The sequence below is a fragment of the Coregonus lavaretus genome (genome assembly GCF_964263955.1).
Source record: "Coregonus lavaretus genome assembly, chromosome: 10".
Lineage (NCBI taxonomy): Eukaryota > Metazoa > Chordata > Actinopteri > Salmoniformes > Salmonidae > Coregonus > Coregonus lavaretus.
In genome coordinates this window covers 33,835,984-33,858,088 of record NC_139997.1, presented here as the reverse complement: position 1 = coordinate 33,858,088, position 22,105 = coordinate 33,835,984, and the positions used below count along the sequence as shown (strand labels likewise).

Below are 22,105 nucleotides of genomic sequence, written 5' to 3'. Positions count from 1 at the left end.
TATAATTTTTTTACCCATCTACCAGTAGCTGCCCTTTTTAACGAGGCATTGGAAAACCTCCCTGGTCTTTGTGGTTGAATCTTTGTTTGAAATTCACTGCTCGACTGAGGGACCTTACATATAGTTGTATGTGTGGGGTACAGAAATAAGGTAGTCATTAGAAAATCATGTTAAACACTATTATTGCACACAGAGTGAGTCCATGCAACATATTATGTGACTTGTTAAGCACATTTTTACTCCTGAACTTATTTAGGCTTGCCATAATAAAGGGGTTGAGTACATTTCAGCTTTTCATTTGTAATTAATTTGTACAAATTGTACAAATCAAAAAACATAATTCCACTTTGACATTATGGGGTATTGTGTGTAGGCCAGTGACAGAAACATTTATATTTAATCAATTTTAAATGTGGAAAAAGTCAAAGGGTGTGAATACTTTCTGAAGGCACTGTATGTCCCCCATTGCTCACCCCCCTCCACCTTCTCTCCCTGTCTGTGGAAAGTGGGCTGATCCTGCAGCCTGCCTCCCTCCCTCGATCCCTCCCTCGATCCCTCCCTCGATCCCTCTCTCTCCCCTGCTCTCTCCCGCTCTGCTGTGCTAGGCTGTGTGTGTGTCTGTGTGCGTATGTTTGAGGGTGACAGCTGCCTAATTGGGCATTCTCCCCTCGTTGGAGCGGCTGCCTCTCTTCTCTCCTCCAGCCTGGGCCGGGGCTGCTGGCGAATGGCAGCGGATTACAGATGAGGACACGGTGACCCTCCCGACCTTGCCACGCTGTTGCGCGGGAGAGAGGGGGTTGAGGAGAGGAGAGGATAGGATAAGGGGGGGGGGGGGGGGGGGGGGGGGAAGCGAACTGCATCGGCTCACCGGAGGATGAGGACAGGGGAAGGTGGGGACTGCCAGGTGGCCACGCAGCTGATGACAGAGTGTCACATGACAGGGGCCCCATGTCAGTATGTCAAGGGCACAAGCCCCGCTGGCACGACCACTGCAGCATTTTCCCCTACTTTTATTTATTTATTCACACTCTGGCAGGGGTATTGGTCAGTCGGGCAGCAGCAGCAGTAGCACAGAAGATGGCAGATCCCTGAGTGTGGTGAATTTTAATTTCTACCCCTACTCCCTTCCACCCCCTTCCTCTCTGCCTCATCCCCCTGCTATGCGTGTTAGACTACCAAGGTGAGGTTGCGTCCTCTTGTTAAGAGCGATTAATGGTACTCGTTATGTACATAATGAAATATCCCTGCTGATGCATAGGGTGGCGTTCTCCTCTCTCCTATCTGTGCTCCACGGCTGGCCTGTCTCTGTGTGCACACACAGCACTGGGACTGAGGACGCACTGCTCCTACCTCCAGGTAGACAGACAGACAGACACACTAGAGGAACTGTTTGATACTGTGGAGACAGACAAAGAGACAGCGAATGAGACCCGCCTCATAAACCATCTCTGTATATGAAAACAAATTAGAATTATGTCAATTCATGGTTGTTGAGTTTGTGCCCTTCATTTGAAATGCACACAACACCATGAAGCAGTGTTCATGAAGTGTGTTCAGAGAGAGAGAGAGAGAGAGAGAGAGAGAGATAAAGAGGCGTGGTTTACCAAAGATTATATTCTGACTTCAGGTGTAAATTTAACTCTAATCGTGTTGTGCTGTGAGTTATTTTATAAAGAGAGTCTGTTCTCCTGCTGCAGCGTTTTACGTTGACCTCATTTTAGTAGGGCGAGACACTTCTGGGTTGTTACAGGTTTTATTTTGACCTCATTTTGTGTGTGTGTGTGTGTGTGTGTGTGTGTGTGTATTTGTGTTTGTGTGTGTCTGCTATTCAGTGCCTGAGTCAAGCTGTGCGAGCTCTTTAATCCCACGGCCGGGTGCACGTAGGCTTGATTAGTGGCAGCAGTTATCTGTGCAGAAGACAGCACGCTCTCCTTTAGCGTTTGGTCAGGTCTGGGGCACAGGGGGGTGTCAAGTCATGAGAAAGGTGAACGAGGAAGGAGAAAGAGAGAGGACGAACAGAGGGAGGGAAGGAGAGAGAGAAGAAGGGGATGAGAATGAGGGAGGGTAGGGTGGTATAGGGCCTGATTAGTATTCTGCAGGAGCGCTCCTGCCAGTAGAGCACATTGATTACTGCACTTTACCTGTATCAGCCTTCACAGCTAAGGATGACAAGGTAGGGGAGAATTATGTGTGTCTGTGTTCGCCTCGCAATCAGAGAAGACTTGTGTTAGCTAGCCTACAGTGCATTGCTTAGGGTAGCATTCACTACAGACTGCTACTGAATTAATCCCGCCGTTGGTCTTTCTATTGTATTTATCACTACATAGCCTAGTCTGCTTCCATTACTACAAAGTAATAGGGCTGATGGTGGGTTGGTGCCAATGACTGTATATATGAATGGAAAACCCATCGTTCACGTGACACAATTCATTCCTATGTGAAGACTTAATAGCGCATTAAAGCCAAATGAAGTCGGTTAAGATGGCGTCTCATGGAGATATAAAATGTGCAGTTTGAGCTACTCCAGGAAGTGACGTTGCAGGCTAGCTCAGTGCTGCCCCCTCTCATTGAGTAACTCAAGTCGAAGGCCGACCGGGGTACTGCAGGCTGCCATTAGCAACTAAATTATCTTATAACTTCTTCTGTGTGCGATTTTAAAATAATCAAGGACAAATATCTGGTGTATTAAAAGCAATTATTAGTACCATGATTGTCTTTTAAACACTTTTTATTTACACAAAGATTGACCACGAATATTGCCATTTTTCCATTCACTATAATGGGAATCCTGCAGTACCGCGATCAGCCTTGAACTTCTGTGGCATCAATGAGGTTGCAGTCGTTCTCCCCTGGTTGGTGCTCACTTCCTCTCCCTCTGTCTATCCTGCTACTTACACATCCTTAATGAGCTCCTGATCTCAAAGGCTCATAGACAAATATTGGAAGTAAACAAACAGACACACAAACAAGCCTTCACATGTTCAATTGTACTGTCCTGCCACTGCAGTGCTTCAATGGTTGCTTACTTGTTGCTAGTAACTGTACCGTACTGTGTGTGTGTGTGTTGTTAGACAGTTAGACCCTTTAGTCAGTTTGGAGGGGGCAGCGAGAGAGGGGACATGGTGTTATGGCCTACAGCCCTGGCCCATGTAATCCAGATCTAGTTAGGTGAAGGACTCTGCAGGAGGAGGAGGGCATTTCAAGGTGATCCTGCTTAGCATGGAGGACTGAGAGTTACTGTCATTATAAGGACTGATTCAAGACCAGAGTTGAGATCAATTTAATTTCAATTGAGATTATTAATTTGAAATTCCCAATTCTACAATTTAAAAGTGCTATTTGGTTTCAGTGAGGATTTTTCACATTCTTGAACTGTGATTTCCTATTCACTTCCTGAATTAAAATGTAAATGAGCCCTAACCCTGATCAGGACAGTATGGAGGGATGTGAAGCTACTAGCTAGCTAGCAGAAGCACTGTAGTATAATAGCACTGAAGTGTTTGTGGTTTAGCTCAAGCTGTAGCACAAGCAGGGCCGGTGTTATGGGCGGGCCTTAGGGGGTCTGCCCTACCGTACCTCCTTGCCCATCCAAATAAAATATTTAAATATTTATTGTTTATTTGACTGAGACGCTCTCCAACAGAAAGACACATCAATCTCAGTTAAAGCATCCGAGTGAGCGAAACAGCGCCCCTCTATGGGAATAATATGCTGACCTAAGCTTGTCGCCTGCCTTCGCCCCTTTGGGACAAATACTCTTATTGTTAGGGCGGAGACATGAGCATCTCGTCATTATATAGAGATCTTTGGTTTCAGCCTCTTGCGAATTGGAAAGGAACGTTTTCTAGTGCACGGTGCACTGTCGTGATGCTGGATTGCCCTAAAGTAAATTGATGTTTGGCCAAAATTATATAATTACTCCTGTCTAAATAAAATAATTCAAAATACTTCACCAGGGAGCATTACTTAGCCACAGAGGATCATTAGCTTCTTTAAAAATGTTTTGCTGTGGATTTGGGTAGTGCTCGTGGCAATAGGTCTAGCTGATTGAGTTGCGGCTGTCAGTGAAAAGCGTCTGAAATATATGTGAAGATAATGTGTCTTGAGTATAATTTAAAATGTTGCATCAAGAAGAAGGGGAGGGGGGTGTGGCGAAGATATGGTGCGTCTCTCTCCAGAATGCATGCATATGTAGGAAAGTGCCCATTTGGAAGTGTCTGATTTCTGATTGTCGTAACTCACCACATACAGCACACATTTTTTCTTTGCCTCATACAAGTCAACGAAGTCCGTTTTTTAACATCCACTGCGAATGATAGTTCCACAGCATTTGAATCTTTCCAACCCTTCCGGCCTCAATAATTACCAAGCCGTGTGAAAGAGCAAAATATAATGATCTGATGATCCCATATATCCAGTGGAAATGCCATAAAAAACAGCTTTCTGTCCCGAGCTCACTGGCGGAGGAAATTTTGAGGGCCCGGAATAGGCTAGTTGATACAATGTTGGACTTCACTAGCAGTAGCTCAAGTCAAGACAGACAGAAAGGGAGGCAGACAGGTGGAATAGAGAGATTAATGTGATTGAAAGAACCAGCATTTTCATCAGGATATTTTCTACTGTTTTTATTTGTCAGCTTTAGGCCTGTGTATTTTACTTAGTTGACGATGGAAGTTATAGGCTTACTGCTGCATCTCTGAGTTCTATGCTCTCATTTCTTTAGCCGCTAATGGATCACAGTGTATCAGTGTGTCCATATGGCAGAGGCTAGAGCTCTCTGCATTTTACTTCAGATTTTTATGATTAACCACTTAACAATGATTTAGCGGAAGAAAAAAAATATATATTATTGAAATGAAACTGTTCCAAGAAAATGCGCATATAAAAATTATCATAATTACTGAACTGCCACGCAGATCGGTAGAAATTGTAGGATAAATTCTAAGCTTCCCCAAACTTGAAACTCACAAGCTGCCTATGGTCTTTACTGTTACAGCCATTTATAAAATGGACCCCTATGGAATTCAAAGGCCTGTCCAACTGATTCGTTCTGGCGCCAGGTCTGAGCACAAGGAGTACTGGATCGAGCTTCGAGCTCCAGGGGTAGGTGTAGTCCTAATCGTGTTGAGGTGTCCTGGGATGTTTATTGGCATATGTTGGCTTCTGGCCTGACAACTGGATTGGTGCTGCTGCTGTGCTGCCTGCCTGCCTGAAAATGTCTCCCAAAAGGTTATGCATAATTGTTGTATCTTTTAGTGGGTTAAGTGCACTTAATTGATTAAAGAGATTTGTTTAATTGTGTGACTTTGAATGAGCTGATATTCTTAGTTGTTTCAAGAAACAGAAAAGGTAGAATGGCCGAAAGAGAAATTACCTGATATAGCCCATTGTACCCAAATCATGCCCCACCCTGCCATTTCCAGAGCTCACTGTGGGCAGAAGCATTAGAATGATTGAAAATCTCCTGGCGAAGTAGGTCATTGGAGGCATCATGAATGGTGAAATGATGGGTGAGAATGCAGAGATGTCCCCTCTTTTTTGTCACTTAGTCCTCTGTCACAGGATGGCCATCCTATTCACAAAGCATCCCAGAATTACTCATCCTATAATCAGCAGACTACTCCTTTAAACCAATAAAGACCCATCCTGCTGACTCCCACAGAGAGAGAGAGGGAGTTGTTTAGGATGGAAGCCAGGGATATTATGGGAATTGTTCATTAAAGGCCAGGGTTTTTTAGCTTGGTTTAGTAGCCAATGTTCTGGGCATTAGCAGCAGCCTGACACAGGGAGGGACAGATGATTTCAATGGGAAAGTGGCCTATTAACCTCAGCCATCATCATCATGATCGCCAGCCCAGAGTGGTCTGGTTCAATACCTTCAAAGGGGTTCTAGATGACTAGATGTGTCCTTTGGCTTCATGGCCCTGGGCTAATCAGCTGTTCTGGCTTCTAGTTCCTCCAACCTCAATCACTCTCAGCTGAGGCCGCTTCACATGGAAAATGTCTTGTTGCTTTGGGGGTCGATTTTTTGTGTGCATTTTGAATAGACAATGTTAGCATAAGATTAGCATGGAGGCCCAATAGGAATGAATAGGTCTAGATGAATAGCGGCCACGGCTCATTAAGATAAAGGAATGTGTGTGTGTGTGTTTTAATCAACACACTAATTCCCCAGCCCTCTCTCTCTCAGGAAATAGCCCTTGGGTGGGTCTTCCACCGCCACACAAATATTTACTATGGACACAAACATTTTGATAGCCTTGCTGTTCTATTGTGGACCCAGGGCCATGCAGGCCATCCATGCAGGCCAGGGCACAGTGGGGAAAGAGTGATATCATCCAGGGTCGTCTGGGTTTGGCTGTGTCCTCCCCTCTGATCATCCTGCCAGTCTGCTAGGCTCTGAATCGCTTAGATGACTCATCAATGTGCATGAATTATTTTCTGTTGTCCCACCGAGAACTCTTTGTACTGATGCGTACAGAAGTTAAACCCCCCTCTCCTCTCGTCAAGGCCTGACACTGACATAGGCCAGGAACTGTAACTGGGGAACTCTGTTCGGTTCATATTTAGTTAGACAGTGATGTTAGTGTTAGGTCAACACGCAATGTTCATGTTCACATGTTAGACTGGGGAGTATGGCTGTTGCAGCAGGAAAGTGTGTGTTTGGACTGACTGGGGAGTATGGCTGTTTCAGCAGGATGGTGTGTGTTTGGACTGACTGGGGAGTATGGCTGTTTCAGCAGGATGGTGTGTGTTTGGACTGACTGGGGAGTATGGCTGTTTCAGCAGGATGGTGTGTGTTTAGAGTGTGGAGGATGTACAGCTTTGTGGTTTTGAGTCCCACAGTAATGCTGGTGCGTTTTGGAATTCTAACCCCTTTTAAACATTGTGTGTTTGAGCTACAGATTGCTGGGTTGTTGCATTGGATTTGTCTATTTCTTCTGCATCCGCTGATACCAACCATTCGCTAGAGCGGTGTTTGTGAGCAAGGGCGAAAACGAAAACAGTTCTTCTCACATAAATGTCTGTAAAGTCTGAACTAATTGAGCTACAAACTATTATGACCCCACTATGAAAAACTTGAGACTCTCACGAACACACATGTTTTGCTTCTATGATGCTCACAAGCCACACAAGTCGTTTAGAAGGGAAGAGATTCTTCTACATAGAAGATCATAGGAAATCCCAGGACATTGTGTATATAATACTCTAATAAGCTCACATAGTTGCGGTCACAAACTCTAAACTCCACACAGTTGTCACTAACTATATTATATATTAATTACCCACTGGGCAAACCATTTCTGTAGTTACAGCATTCTTTTAAATACATTTTTTATCATGTTTTTGCTTGGTGGACCTTATTTGTTTATTGACGTTTGTCAATGAAACTCATGAATGCAAGTGTTTATGTCAAATAGTTTTGTGTTCTACTTGTAGCCCTGGTTGTCCTGAAAATAAATGGTAAAACACTTCCATGTGATGCTAAATATGAGGGCAGAGCAAGCAGAGTAATTCAAGTGAATTTCAGCTTTTTCACTGTGGGAGGCCTGGGACCAATGGAGTTCCTTTTTTCTTTAGTGTGGTGTGTGTATGTGTGTGTTTGTGTGTGTGTGTGTGTGTGTGTGTGTGTGTGCGTGTGTGTGCATGTGTGTGTGTGCGTGTGTGGGTGTGTGTGTGTGTGTGTGTGAGTGAGAGAGAGAGAGAGAGAATGTGGGAGTGTGTGCACTATGCATGAGTTGTTTGGTCAATGCGCCCTTAGAATTGGGTCAGAGTGCCCTAGTTCTTGTGTGTGTCTGTGTATGCGTGTGTCCGCGTGTGTGTGTCCACGTACATGTGTGTTTTCCTTGTTACTTGGTCCTGATTGACTTATCTCTAACATAATCTTTGGTTGTGGTCTCACGCTGTTCAGTAGCATGTTATTCTCTTGTTTACCTCTGCCAAGGTTAGACAGAGCTTTTAATTTGACTTTCCCACCGTGTGCAAGTTCACTTGTGTTCCCAGTTTGAACAATTGCATTTGGTCAGGTTGGTAGCTTGCTTTTTGTCTTATTTAATCATGTCAGGCCCGGGCCATATTGAATTTACAAATGGCAGTCACGCTGCATGTGTAAGTGAGGTACCCTGTTGAGTATGTGCAGCAGGCTGGCCTGCAGATTACATGAAATAATAGTGTTTAGGCATCGCCTCTTCTTTTAAATTCCTTTAACCTTGACTCCCCTTTAATGCAGGGAAAACACATCTGCCAGGCTGGTGTCAGACGTTAGTGATCCCCCATGCTCGGGCTGCATTGTCACTTTTTATTAACGCCCAGAGCTTTGCATGGACACCAGCTGTTGCATCAAGTGGAAAGCCTGGGCGGTGTGAATGACCTTGACTTTAACTGCCTGCTCCTGTGGCTCTTCCCTTCTTCAGTCTTTTGTTTTGACTCATACATTTAAAATGGCTTAAATGGATTACCATTCCTGACAATTAAGGTCATTGAGGAAACTCTCATTTTGAGGAGGGTGGGGGATGAGTGAGGGGGATTGAAGGTCAAACTTGGATATCTAATCCCTGACATCTGCATCGGGTCGTATTCACTCCAGTTTTCTGGTTATTCCACAGAGGAAATGGCTGATAGTGCGCTGACCTTCCTGTTCCTAGTGCTTCTGGAGAAAAGGAGGAGAGGGAGAGAGGAGAACAGAAGTGAAAAATAGAGGGGAGGGTAGGAGAGAAGAGGAGAGGAAAGAAAGAGGAGGAGAAGAAAGGAGAGAAGAGAAGCAAAGAGGAGGGGAGGAAAAGTGGAGATGAGTACAGGGGAGGAGAAAGGAGGAGAGAGGTGGAGAGGAAAGCAGAAAGTAGAGTAGGAGAGCGAGCAGTCAGTTGGGGGATGATAAAGCTCTCGTCTCCATAGCCGTCTTCCCTTTCGCCCATGGCCACTGTAGTAAAAATCACTTTAGAATGCGTTTAGGTGTCATTGCGTGACATTGTCAAAGATAATGGATAATCACCACGGTAACTGGAGTCGGTGGAGAGCGGCTCATTGGCCCTCTGGTGTCTCACCATGGAGATGGGGAGAGGGGTCATGTTTTGGGGGCCAGGAATGATATGACATGTTAACAGATGTGTAAGGTCATTTTCAATATATACACAAGGCGAGATAATGTAATAGTAATACACATGCCCGTATCGCCTGCTGCTCCTGAAAGCAGAGGGGGGTCTGGGCTTTAGGGGCTAGGCTTAGATGACAGGCTCCATATATTAAGGTAATTTATTTGTTCACAGTGCACAGTGCTCTTTTACAGCACACACTTTCTACTGCTGCTGCCACTGCAATTCCAGGCCTTTTTTTTTTACCTCAGTCATGGCTGCTGTCTAGGGCCCTGTCCTTCACAAAGTCCCCACCAACCCTACCTATCCACAGACAGGACAGGACCCCTACCTACACTTAGATTTACATTATGAATACAGTCCACTTTATGGGCCTTGTAACCCTTTATTACATTTTATTTCCAGTTGATTATTATATTTTGATGGGTTATAGACAAGCTCAGTGTCAAGCCTAAAATACCTTTCCACCAGCCGAGAATATGTCCTGTTTTGAACCTGCTGAATGTATGTAGGCCTGAATGCCAGTTCATCTTCAGGTTCTTTCACATTTGTGGTCTGATTCTTAAACACACACAAACACACACACACACACACACACACAGTCTCGACAACTAACCTTGTGGGGAGACACAATTCAGTCCCATTCAAAATACTATTTTCCCTAACCCCTAACCCTAACTCTAACCTTAACCCTAAGCATATCCCTAGCTCCTAACCCTAACCCTAAAACGAACCCTATCTCATAACCCTAAACACTAATTCTAACCTTAACCCTAAACCCCCAAGAAATAGCATTTTACCTTGTGGGGAATAACAAAATGTTCCCAGTTAGTCACATTTTTGTTTGTTTACAATTCAAGTATAGTTAAACACATCCACACACACACACACACACACACACACACACAGGTCTCTAGCTAAGTGACTAAGTTAACTTGACAGTACACATTTATTTACACGTTTACTGCCCCTACCAAACACATTCATTGCGTTCCTTTTTTAATTGAGTTAAGCCCTCGGGTCGGCCAGCACAGCGGGAAAATAGACCTAATCCTGCCGTCTAAGATTAGCAGGACAGCAGACGTCAGATGGTCTGTCACTCCAGTCCAGTGGGTGCGCAGGTTGGCTTTTGTTGTGGTCAGATTTGGGTCAGCAGCATAAAGCTGGCCTTGAACTGTAATCGACGCTCATTGGGTATATGTTGTGAAATTGTTAGATATTACGTGTTAGATATTACTGCACTGTCGGAGCTAGGAGCACAAGCATTTCGCTACTCCCGCAATAACATCTGCTAAACACGTGTATGTGACAAATAACATTTGATTTGATTTGATCGGCCAATCTCAATTAAGTCATTTCTTATCTTTGCCATTCGTGTTACTTGGCCAGACGGGTTCCCAGACCTGTTCCTTATAAACCTTGAGTTACAGGCTGGGGTTCCTTTCCTTTTCTTGTTCCATCCTAGTATTTCATTGCAGGCTGTCAGTTGGGCTAGCTGATCAGCTGTTATCCCACAGCTAATCCCCACTCATTTTCAAGGTTGCACTTTGGTGGACGTTACAGTCGTGCCAACCTGTGGACCTGGGCCATCCCATGAGATGGATTTAACTCAGATTATAGATAGCCTACTGTGTTGTTGTTGATCCTGGCTGCTTCATTACGCTTATTAATATATAGGTTAGACTGACTGCATCATGACTGACCTCCAGTCATTATGATGGGCTATACTTTCCTGTACCATGGTTAGTCTGCATCATCACTGACCTCCATAATTAAGGGCTAAGGCTAAATCCTATCTGTCCTTTCGTTGCGACCCTACACTGTTCTGTCCCATATTATTTAGGTTAGACAGCATCATCACTGACCTTCATCAAAATCAAGAGCCTCATTGTAATCAAGGGCTTCACTATCCTGACTCCTGTCGTTGTGACCCTGTATGTCGTCCACTCGGCGAGTCACGCCAAAGGTGGGGCAGGCAGGCAGCTTCAGGGAGAGACATTGGGCATCAGGCAGGCAAGCAGGAAGGCAGCTGAGGTGGCGGTGGAAACTCTCTGTATTAATTAACCCTGATGGCCACGGCTCTGACTGTGGGACGTGTCCTGTAACCACAGAGACCAGCCTGACAGGGTTCACACTGCAGGTCTCTTAGGGCATTGTCATGTCAACCGGCAACAGTGGTCAGTCGCCTGAGTGTCAATGTCTTGCCCTCCTGACAGTGGCACGGCAACAGTGTGACAGGTGCACCGGATCCACACACACACACAAACAAACACAAAAACACACACACACACACCTGGCAGCTCAACCAAGCCTTATCCTGTCTCTTCTCTGTGGAGGCCAGTGTCAGTACTGAGTAAACCTGTGCTGGCTTTGTACATAATAACCGGGCTTATGTCAAGTCAATGCAGTTCTGGTATTTAGAATACCTTCAGGGCTCATGTCATTGACAATGAGAGCTGAAGTGCGGGTCCATATCTTGTCCAGACAGGGATCAACTGAGGCAGGTGAAAGATCTAGCTGGGCAGGTGGTTGGTGGTGATAAGGCCAGTGCTCTCCATAGGCACCAGGGCAGCCAGGACTGTACCCAGGTGGGAGAGCACTGAGTCACTATACCTCTGTGTGTGTGTGTGTGTGTGTATGTTTGTGTGTGTGTGTGTGTGTGTGTGTGTGTGTGTGCAGCTGCTGTGTGAGAACGGAGACAGGGTAGTGTGAAATGCTCAAGTGCAGGAGGAGTGGTAGTAGGGAGGGAGGGAGGGAGGGAGAATAATCCACTGAAATGACAAGCTGTATAAGAAATGATTCACAGCTCTCACAGACCCTTCACTTTTGAAAGACAGCACCGACACTTTGCAACGAGGGGCTTACGGCTTGAAGACCAATGTTTTCGAGGTAGTGGGCTTGAATTTACAATTTGAATAAAATCAGACCCTAATCTACATTTGTTGTCATCGATTTGGTTGAAATAAAAAAATACACAGGGATTAGGGGTTGCCGTGTGCAGTCAAACTGAAATTTAGCCAAGTAACAGGCATGGCGGACAAGGTGTTGAAATGAATGTGATGTAGTGCTGCCATGCTGCAAGTCCCTCCTTCTCACGCTGTTTCTCTCTCTCTCCCCATCTCTCGCTTTCTCCCTCTTTCTCGCTCTATCTTCCCTCTCTCTCTTTCTCTTCCCTCTCTCTCTCTCTCTCTGCTCACATAGGTCCCCCCTCTGAGATCAGGAGAGCGGAAAGGCACCACGGAGAGAACCGCCCCCAGGCTTCTCGACAGACAGACATCCAAAACATCCACAGTCACGGAATGCGCCAACATCACTGTGGTGTTGAAATCCCGCTGACTCCTCGTTCCTCGCCGTTAGCTGCATAAGCTTGGACCCGGGGATTCTGGGAGCATCCGGTGTCACAGGCACACAGGAATGCCAGTGAGGGCTGGGTGAGAGCCCCCAAATGGCTCCCGTCATGGCCACAGTTTCTTTGTGTTAGTGACATTTTCCACTGTGGAGAAGGGAATACTGTACATTGAGCCAGTGGATTCCAGAACCTGTAAAAGACCTGCCCATGTGCATCCTCACCTCTTATCAATATCTGGAAGTACAGTACCTGATGACCTAGTGGACCTTGTTATTCCCAGTAGCAGTGCTGAACCATACGAGGGGGATCCTAGTATTGAACATGACTCATGGGGAGGAGCCTGGCCCTGAAACACACACGGATTCAGCTGTTCTAACTTATCTTGAAGGTTTACTGATGCATCCCGTGGCGGCTGGGCCTGGGGCCACGGCAACCCGGAGATCGGAGGCTGCCCACGGGCACGGCAACCAGGTGGAGCAGGTCAACAAAGCGGCCCGGCCCTTCCAGCTGCCCAGCCACAGCCCTGCTATCGCCGCTGTTCAGAAGGCCGGCAATGGGAATGGTCCCACGCTGCACCATGGGGCCTCCCAGAACCTGAAGAAGGCCCGGCTGCTCCGCTCAGGGCCCTGGAACGAGCCTGGGGCCCAGAGGCTGAGCTCCCCCCCTGTGGAGCTGAACGGCCAGGGGGGAGGAGGAGGCCTGCAAAACGGGGCTCTGGAGGGCTCTCCTCACGCTGGGGAGAGCACGCTGCTGGCCTCCCTGCTCCAGTCATTCAGCTCCAGACTGCAGAGTGTGGCCATGTCACAGCAGTCCACCAAACCCCCCAGCGAGCACTCCCCGCCCACCGATCTCCCTCCTGCTGCAGACAAGGAGCCTCTCCCCTGCTACGGAATGGCCTCCAGCCGCCTCAAGGGCCTGATGAGGAAGACCAAGCTGAAGAACCACAGCAGCACGCCTTACAGCCGGCGAGGCCACAGCCACGGCCACAGCCAGGAAAGGCCCTGTGAGTCCCCCCGCTCGGTACAGAGCAGCACGCCTCCCTCCACCCCCACCGCTGCTTCTGCTGCCACTGATGCTGTGTCCTGTGCTGAACGGCTCAAGGCTGTGGCCAACCTTGTGAAGATCCGCTCCAGCCCTGCCCCCTCGCCCAAACCCAGTGTGGCTTGCAGTCAGCTGGCCCTTCTGCTGTCCAGTGAGGCCCACCTGCAGCAATATTCCCGGGAGCATACCCTCAAGGCCCAGCTCTCCGGACGCTCCGCCAGCGAGAGGCTGGCCGCCATGGCAACGCAGCAGACCCAGGACAAGAGGCCACCCAGCGCGGGAGATGCTCCGCCCACCAGCGCCACCACCACCGCCCTAGACGCGCTAAGCTCCTTAACCACCCAAAACGGAACAACGTCAACAACACTCCCCCGACTGGCACTAAACTCCAGCTCCAGCCAGCGGAGCCCCTCCTCCCTGCTGCCAGTCCACAGCTCGCCACATCCAACCCCCCCTCCTCTGCCCCTCACCCCCAACACCCAGACCCAACCCCAAACCCCCACTAGGGAAAAACGGGGATTTGACTCGCGCCCCGCCAGGCCCCCCCAGACCTGCAGCAGCCTGCTCTTGCTGCTCCTCAACAACCACAACAACCAGAAGCAGCTAACTAAGAACGGGCACCTGGAGGACAACTGCAGGGTCCTGCCTGCCAGCCGCGGCTCCTCCGTCACCTCTGACAGTGAGTGCTCTGTCCAGGAGAAAAGCCTGGCCAAGAGAGAGGAGAGCTACAGCGATGCAGAGATCTCCTTCTCCAGCTGCTCTCCTATTGACCTCTCTATGAGGAGCAGGGCCAGCACCAGAGCTCCAGAGACCAGGCCTAAAGCCACCTCCTCCTCCACCTCTGCTTCTTACTCCTGCTCTTCTACTGCTTTCTCCTCCAACTTTTCTTCTGCTGTTTTCTCCTCTGCCCCCACTGTCTTTTCTTCCTCCACTACCGCTTTCTCTTCCTCCTCTACCGTTCTCTCCTCTTCCTCCACCACTTTCTGTTCCTCCTCGTCCTCGTCCTCGTCCTTAGACAAACTCACTGAGTCCCTGCTAAACAAGTGGAAGCCGGATCCTTCCAGGCTGAAAGTCCCCCAGGTTAAGAAGGAGCTTGAAATGAGCCCAGACCTTAAGTCCCAGCCCAAGGTCACTCTCATGCAGCTCCTTCTGGAGCGCAGGAATAACGACAAGGTAAACAAAATAGTCGTTAATCCAGATTTGCAGCATGACGCAACCCTGTCCAGTCTGTCACGGATCCCACTTAAATCACTGGCCCCCTGGGAGGAAGTCAGGACACAGAGCCCTCTGGACAGACCAGGCCCAGGCCCTCCCATGTACTCTCTCAGCCGAGACCCCAGCAGCACCCCGTCCCCATTCTCCTACCCCTCTCCCCATGTCCAGTCTAGCCCTCTGGATCTGTGTAAGTCTAAACCCTTCCCTGTTGAGAAAGCTGCAGCTGAGCCGGCGTTCAGCGCCAGTAAACTGTTACAGAACCTGGCCCAATGCGGCACTGCCTCACCCTCCCCGCCCATGGCTCCCAGCAAAGTACCCAGCCAGGATCTGGAGGTGGGTGGTGGCAGGCCTTTGGCCCTGCTGGAGAGGCTCAACGCCCCTATCCAGAGGAACACAACAAGTACCCCCCTCTCAGATGGGCCCTCAGGCAGCGGCACACCGTCGTTCGGCCGTTGGGGGGAAGTGTCGCCCCCCGCATCCCAGATCGAGAACCTTCTGGAGCGTCGCACGGTGCTGCAGCTCCTGCTGGGAACAGGTTCCTCCTCTGCCTCCTCCGTGGCCTCAGCCACCCACAGAGACAGGTCCGGTGGGAGGCGCAGTGTGGAGACGGCGGTGGGTGGCTGCTATGAGAAGCACCCTGGCACTTCTGTCATATGTGACAACTCCAACGGGCCCTCGGCAGCAGACGTCAAGGTCAAAACTGAACCGGGGGAGGAGGGCCTGGACCTGTTGTCCTCTGCTGTGTGTGAGGAAGTGACGAGCCGAAAGAGACGGGGAGGAGGAGGAGAAGGTTATCACTACAGGCATAACCCATTCTCTGAACCCCAGCAGGACCTAAAAACAGAGCACCGGCCCACAGAGGTCATTGCTAAATATGGCCTCCTGAGCCAGCTCCTAAAACAGCAGAGTGCTACCTACTACACCAGCGCTGCACAGCTACACACAGATCGCCGGCCCAGCCCTGTCCATGTAAAGGAGGAGCAGAGAGACTACCACCACCAGGGGCCCAGCCCTAAAAAGAGACGGCTCTGCTCGGAGCTGGCTGAGAGCCTGAACAATGGCAGCCCTCAGATGGCAGTAGTGGACAGTGGAGGCAGCTACAGGCACAGCAGCCTGGTTCACAGTCTGGTCCATAAGCAGATACAGGAGGAGCCTGACTACCACAGGGCCCTGAGGGGCCCTAAAGAGGAGGAGACCCCAGCCAGGAGCCCCAGCAGTGAAGCTCTCCTCCCTAGGGAGAGCCGGGGCTTCAATGTGCTCAAACAGCTGCTCCTGTCTGACAACTGTCTGAAGGAGCTGTCCCAGCATCCCCGTGGGGGGCCCAGCCCCTCTGTTCTGCAGGCCAACGGTAAAGCCAATGGGAGCGTACTTAACCTCAATCAGCCGGGCTACAATCACCACGACCTCCTCAACTTGCCTACCCTGCCCTGGCACCACCCCAACCCCCACAGCTCCCTCAATTCAGGGCCCCCCAGCCACCTCAGACCGCTGCCCACTCCCCTGACAGGGGACAGCAGCCAACGCTCCCCCTGGGGGCGCCACACAGCCCTCCCACCCCACCAGGACTCGCCCAAACGGGACTCCACTCCAGTGAAACGGGAACCGGAGAGCCCGGTGCAGTGGGCAGGTCGGGACCGGGAGGAGGAGGGCTCTGATTCGAGCCCAGACTCCCCCCGGCTGACCCGCTCCAACCCCATCCTGTACTACATGCTGCAGAAAGGCAGCGCTCAGCTGAGGAGGGAGGGGAGGGACCAGGCGGAGGGGACTCAGGGGTCAGGGCCAGGGGTGAGGGTGAAGGAGGAGCCGGGTACTAACAGCAATGATGCCTACAACCACAGACTGAGCTCCACCAGCACCTCCACCCAGCACTCCTCCCTGTCCCCTCCCTACAACAACGACAAGCATAGGCTGAGCGACTCATCTGATAAATGGTAGTTTTATGAACTAATGACTTTTATGAACCAAAACATAAAAAAAGACTGAAGGGGGAAAAGATTGCAATGTTTATTTTTTTCTTCCTTTTTTTACTGACTTGCCAAATTCATTTGTAGTTTAATGAGAAGAAATAACAGCAAGGAATGCAAGAGTGAGGATTTTGAAAAAGAAGAACAGAGAAAATTAATTCAAGGCATTCGTTTCATTATTGAATCATAATTCTAGATGGCTCAGGTTACAGAATGGGTGGTACGATATAGCTCTACTTCAACAGAATGTCAAATTACTTGCACCAAAATAATCGTCAAATTTTAAGATTGCCCACTGGTGATTTCCATACAGTATGTATTTCACATTCTCAAATTATTGAAAGAAGGCACCATTCATTTTACTCCTATGATTTGTGCCTGTATTGCACACATATCACTATTCTGTGTCCTCTTTGTTGCCACTCGTAAAACATTGATGAAGAACATTTCCAACTACATTTATTATTGATGTTAGCGCTCAGTTCACTGCATATTTATTTATTTTTCACTTTTAGATCAGATCCTAAATAAAGTCATACCAGGGCAAGCACAGCAGTACATTAAAACGTAGACGTTAGAGACATTTTTAAAGGAAGACCTTGAGAACAATGTTAATCAAATCGACTAAAGGTACCTAGAATTCCATTCTCTATGAAGGCTCTGTATTGGTTGCTACTGTAACTTCTCCTCAAGAGTAATTTTATTTTATGATCATCAGTGAGTCGGCTATGTCAACTGACAGACAGTGCTCATGTGGTCACAACGCATTGCATTTTGCTTTGATCTGAAATTAACTTGTTGGGGCTTCGTTTTGACAGTGCAAACGCAAGGTAACATTATCTTAATAGATGGTAATACAACTGGTAATACAGCTATTACTAAATACTTGTAGTAGAGGTTATTTTAAAACCTTGCTGAGCCTACCTGTGGGACATACAGTGAGTGTAGTAGTTGTATACAGGTTCGGAGCAACAGTTAAAAGACTGCAGTATCTGCATAACTGTTACATTCCAAATGAATTAAAAATTAACACAGCTTCCTCACACATACTTAATCTTGGTTTTGAAATATAAATTGATATTCTGAAATAAATAATACAGTCTCATTTGATATTGTACCCCTGAGTTTGAACTGTCAAAGTTTAGCTCTTGGTGTCCTTAAAAATAATATGTTTATGGCATGTAATGAAAAACTGTCAGTGTTGTTATCCGTTGAGAATTTGACAGTTTGTGAAGTTTATTTTGTGTTTATTGATTATCGTGCTTTATGGACACCATTTACTTTTTTTGCGGTTTCTTAGCTCATATTAAAATGTCTAAATAATTGCATGGAAATAAAGAGAAAACCGCAGGTACATTTGAAAGCAGCAGGATATGACGTGAACCTGCCACCCAAGAATCATGAAGTCCTTTTTGGTGTCTTTTGGGGGCTTATCTGATGTCTAGCTCCTTATTTTGATTGTACTGTATTTTTTCAGTTTCTGGTTTCAGTTTCACACATTGCTGTCATGCATTTAGTCTTACATGTGATATTTTTTTATACATATACATATGAAGTACATATGAAGTAGATGTTTCTTCTATTATTAATACATTTTCACAATGGTTAAATATATTTGTGTAAATAGTACTTTCATTATGAAAGATAACTATTTTGTATTGTTGAAGAAAAATATATTACCCTAGTTTTTAATGCCCTAAAAAATGTAAATATGAATTCAATGCCTATTAGTGTACATACATACAAATGGCAGAGGATACTATGCCTGTTTTTTGGTTGGTTTGTTCTTTGCATGTGTCTCTATGTGGTAAATGATAATCTATCCTGCGCTGTGTTGTGTAATACTGTCTGACTCTCCTCACTGCTGCCTGTTGCATGCAGACGCATGGGAACTACCTGTGTATCCCTACTGGTGATGGGGCAAAATGTCAAGTCTTAAAATAGGTATTTTTATCACAGAGGGAGGGTCATTTAGAACATGAACAGTCACTAAATAACCACAGGCTGTTGAGCAAGTGGAGAAAAGGTGTGAAAATAAATGTGCATTGAATATTTTTGTGATTTTATTTTCTGCTACTGGTTGAAGACAGAGCTCGGATGGACGGAGCTTGGGGGTTTTAGCGGATGTATGAAGTACAATCATCATTGTGCATCATGCATCTGAAACATGCATTTGTAGCAAAAAGAAAGTGTTTCATTTTTCCATGTGACAACCTGAAACATTATTTCATTTTTTATGTTTTCATTTTTTTGGTGTTCATTTGCACTGATATCTCCAAAATAAAGTACTAAAACGCTTGACTGAGTTATGCTCCTGTTTCACCTTCCCTAACTATAATATCTCATTATGTTACTACTGTATTTCATATTATTTATTTAATGGTTTATTCCTCATACATTGAATGTTTCTTATTTAGTTGTTTTATATTGCTCTATGTTCCCACACACATAAGGTCAGTGTCAGTGCGAGTCAGTTGCTGGTCAGTTTCCTCATTCATAGTGCATTCTGAGTAACGTGGACGTGATCTATTTTCTGAGTTCAGAGAACTTTGATTCTGAGTTCTCTGCCAGATCTTAACAAAGGCAGGAAAGGCATTGAAAGGAGTGAGGACAGGAGTGGAGGTCAGCAGATGTGCCCTAGATGCATGCACCATGGTATACCCTTTGAAGCTGAATCCACATCACATTTCTCCCTCAGTCTAAAATAGATCACATTATATTATTGCCATTAAACACCTGAAGTCCTGTTTTCAGACACCCTGATGATCCATTTCATGAAGCAGCAGCTCTGCTCAGGGACAGAAAACAGCCCTTAGTGAAAGAGGAGGAAGAGAAAGAGGAGAGAGATTTTTTTAAAGGTGAAGGGAAGTTCACCCCAAACTTTCTTTGCCCCTGGGTTCTGAATGTTGAAGTCCAGTGGGTGAACAGTCAGGTTTTTGTCCGTCTGCAGACAGTGCACTTTTGAAATCCTGCTCGGTTTTCTCAGCAGCCCTATCCTGACTAGCTGCCCCTTTATTTAATCCTCTCCATGACTGGCTGCACTCTCTTTAAACTCTCAGTAACCTTTCCCCTGTGTGAACTTCTCCCTCCCAAGATCCTTATCAAGCCCTGAACTGCCAATAACCCCTCCATTTCCTCCCACTGCCAAAACACTGGTGAGCATAAAGGAGGCAAGTCACAAGTTTAAACCGAGGTCAAGGTGTAAAACTTCACAATCGTCTGTTTGTCTGTGCTTCCCCCTTTGATTTCCTGACCTCGACATGGGGCCAGCAGGATGTGAATGCAGCACAGCAGGTCACAAATGATTAAAATTGAGTCAAACAAGGCCTCTGATGTCAAGATAACTTGGCATTTCTCATAGGCTTGTCAGAGGCCTCAAAAACAAGTTCCCGGTGTCATGTAAAAAAAAGGCTCACAGCGTGAAATAGCTCACAATCAATGATTATGATTGACGGTGAGCTTTTTCAAGCTTATAACACATGCCGTAAATATCCTCACAGCATGAAAATTATCACGGGTCAATTACTCGTGCCTCTGCTTCAATTCTGCTTCCGGGTTATCTGTGTTTCTTAGGTGGATAACGTCAGTGCCTGATTGAAATTGACGCTGTAAACATGAAAAAATAAGTGTTATCACTTTCAAAATATATTACTGATTGTTTTGCGCTTCTGTCAGGGCTTTTTTAGCTAGTGTCGGGTAACTTTAGAAACTGTGGGGAAAGGCGAGAGTTAGCTGTTTATGCACTATTATAGCAATTGCTGCATTAGCCGCAAGCCTGTTAGCTAGTTGTGTAGATGGCTGCGTTCGTGCGGATCTCTCACCTCTCACCCTCTCTCAACCTTGAATTACAGTGCCTTCCACATTTTGTTATGTTACAGCCTGAATTCAGAATGTATTAAATAAAAAAAGTATCCCCCATTTACACACAATACCCCATAATGACAAAGTGAAAACATCTTTAGAAATTTTTGCAAATGTATTGTAAACGAAATACAGAAATATGTCATTTACACACCCCTGAGTCAATACTTTGTAGAAGCACCTTTGGCAGCGATTACGGCTGTGAGTCTTTCTGGGTAAATCTCTAAGAGCTTTCCACACCTGGATTGTGCAACATTTGCCCATTATTATTTTCAAAATTCTTCAAGCTCTGTCAAATTGATTGTTGATCATTGCTAGACAACCATTTTCATGTCTTACCATAGATTTTCAAGCAGATTTAAGTCAAAACCGTAACTCAGCCACTGAGGAACATTCACTGTCTTCTTGGTAAGCAACTCCAGTGTAGATTTGGCCTTGTGTTTTAGGTTATTGTCCGGCTGAAAGGTGAATTCATCTCCCAGTGTCTGGTGGAAAGCAGACTGAACCAGGCTTTCCTCTAGGATTTTGCCTGTGCTTAGCTCCATTCCGTTAATTTTTTATCCTGAAAAACTCCCCAGTCCTTAACAATTACAAGCATACCCATAACATGATGCAGCCACCACTATGCTTGAAAATATAGAGAGTGTAACTCAGTAATGTGTTGTATTGGATTTGCCCCAAACATAACACTTTGGATTCAGGACAAAAAGTTCATTGCTTTGCCAAATTTTTTAGTGCCTTGTTGCAAACAGGATGCATGTTTTGGAATATTTTCATTCTGTACAGGCTTCCTTTTTTTCACTCTGTCAATTAGGTTAATATTTTAGAGTACCTACAATGTTGATGAGCCATCCTCAGTTTTCTCCTATCACACCCATTAAACTCTGTAACTGTTTTAAAGTCACCATTAGCCTCATGGTGAAATCCCTGAATGGTTTCCTTCCTCTCCAGCAACTGAGTTAGGAAGGATTCCTGTAGCAGCATACCACCCAGCATCCCACTGCTGGCTTGCCTCTAAAGCGAAGCAAGGTTGGTCCTGGATGGGAGACCAGATGCTGCTAGAAGTGGTGTTGGAGGGCCAGTAGGAGGCACTCTTTCCTCTGGTCTAAAAATAATATCCCAATGCCCCAGGGCAGTGATTGGGGACATTGCCCTGTGTTGGGTGCTGTCTTTCGGATGGGACGTTAAATGTGTTTCCTGACTCTCTGTGGTCACTAAAGATCCCATGGCACTTGTCGGTGTCTTGGTTAAATTCCCAATCTGACCATCATGGCCACCTAATCATCCCCAGCTTCCAGTTGGCTCATTCATCTCCCCTGTAACTATTCCCCAGGTTGTTGCTGTAAATGAGAATGTGTTCTCAGTCGATGTACCTGGTAAAATATGTGATAAATAAAAATAGTGACTGGGTGTATTGATACACCATCCAAAGTGTAATTAATAACTTCACCATGCTCAAAGGGATATTCAATGTCTGCTTTTTTATTTTTACCTATCTACCAATAGGTACCCTTCTTTGAGAGATATTGGAAAACCTCCCTGGTCTTTGTGGTTGAATCTGTGTTTGAAATTCACTGCTTGAC

At 46.5% G+C, this 22,105-nt stretch overlaps 1 protein-coding gene across 3 annotated transcripts in view; it reads left to right on the top strand.

Moving 5' to 3' along the window:
* LOC311135999 (nuclear receptor-interacting protein 1-like) overlaps positions 1 to 18,960 on the top strand; it is a 58,818-nt gene extending 39,858 nt beyond the window's left edge. For 2 of the 3 annotated variants that reach the window (XM_084170049.1, XM_084170050.1), the window contains exon 2: positions 12,294 to 18,960. In XM_084170049.1, the coding sequence (XP_084026175.1) occupies positions 12,763 to 16,632 (3,870 nt within the window). In that variant the 5' untranslated portion in view covers positions 12,294 to 12,762 and the 3' untranslated portion in view covers positions 16,633 to 18,960. Of the gene's footprint in view, positions 1 to 5,025; positions 5,104 to 12,293 lie in introns of those variants that run through there. The other variant, XM_084170051.1, reaches the window with a different exon arrangement.
* The last annotated feature ends 3,145 nt before the right edge of the window (positions 18,961 to 22,105 follow it).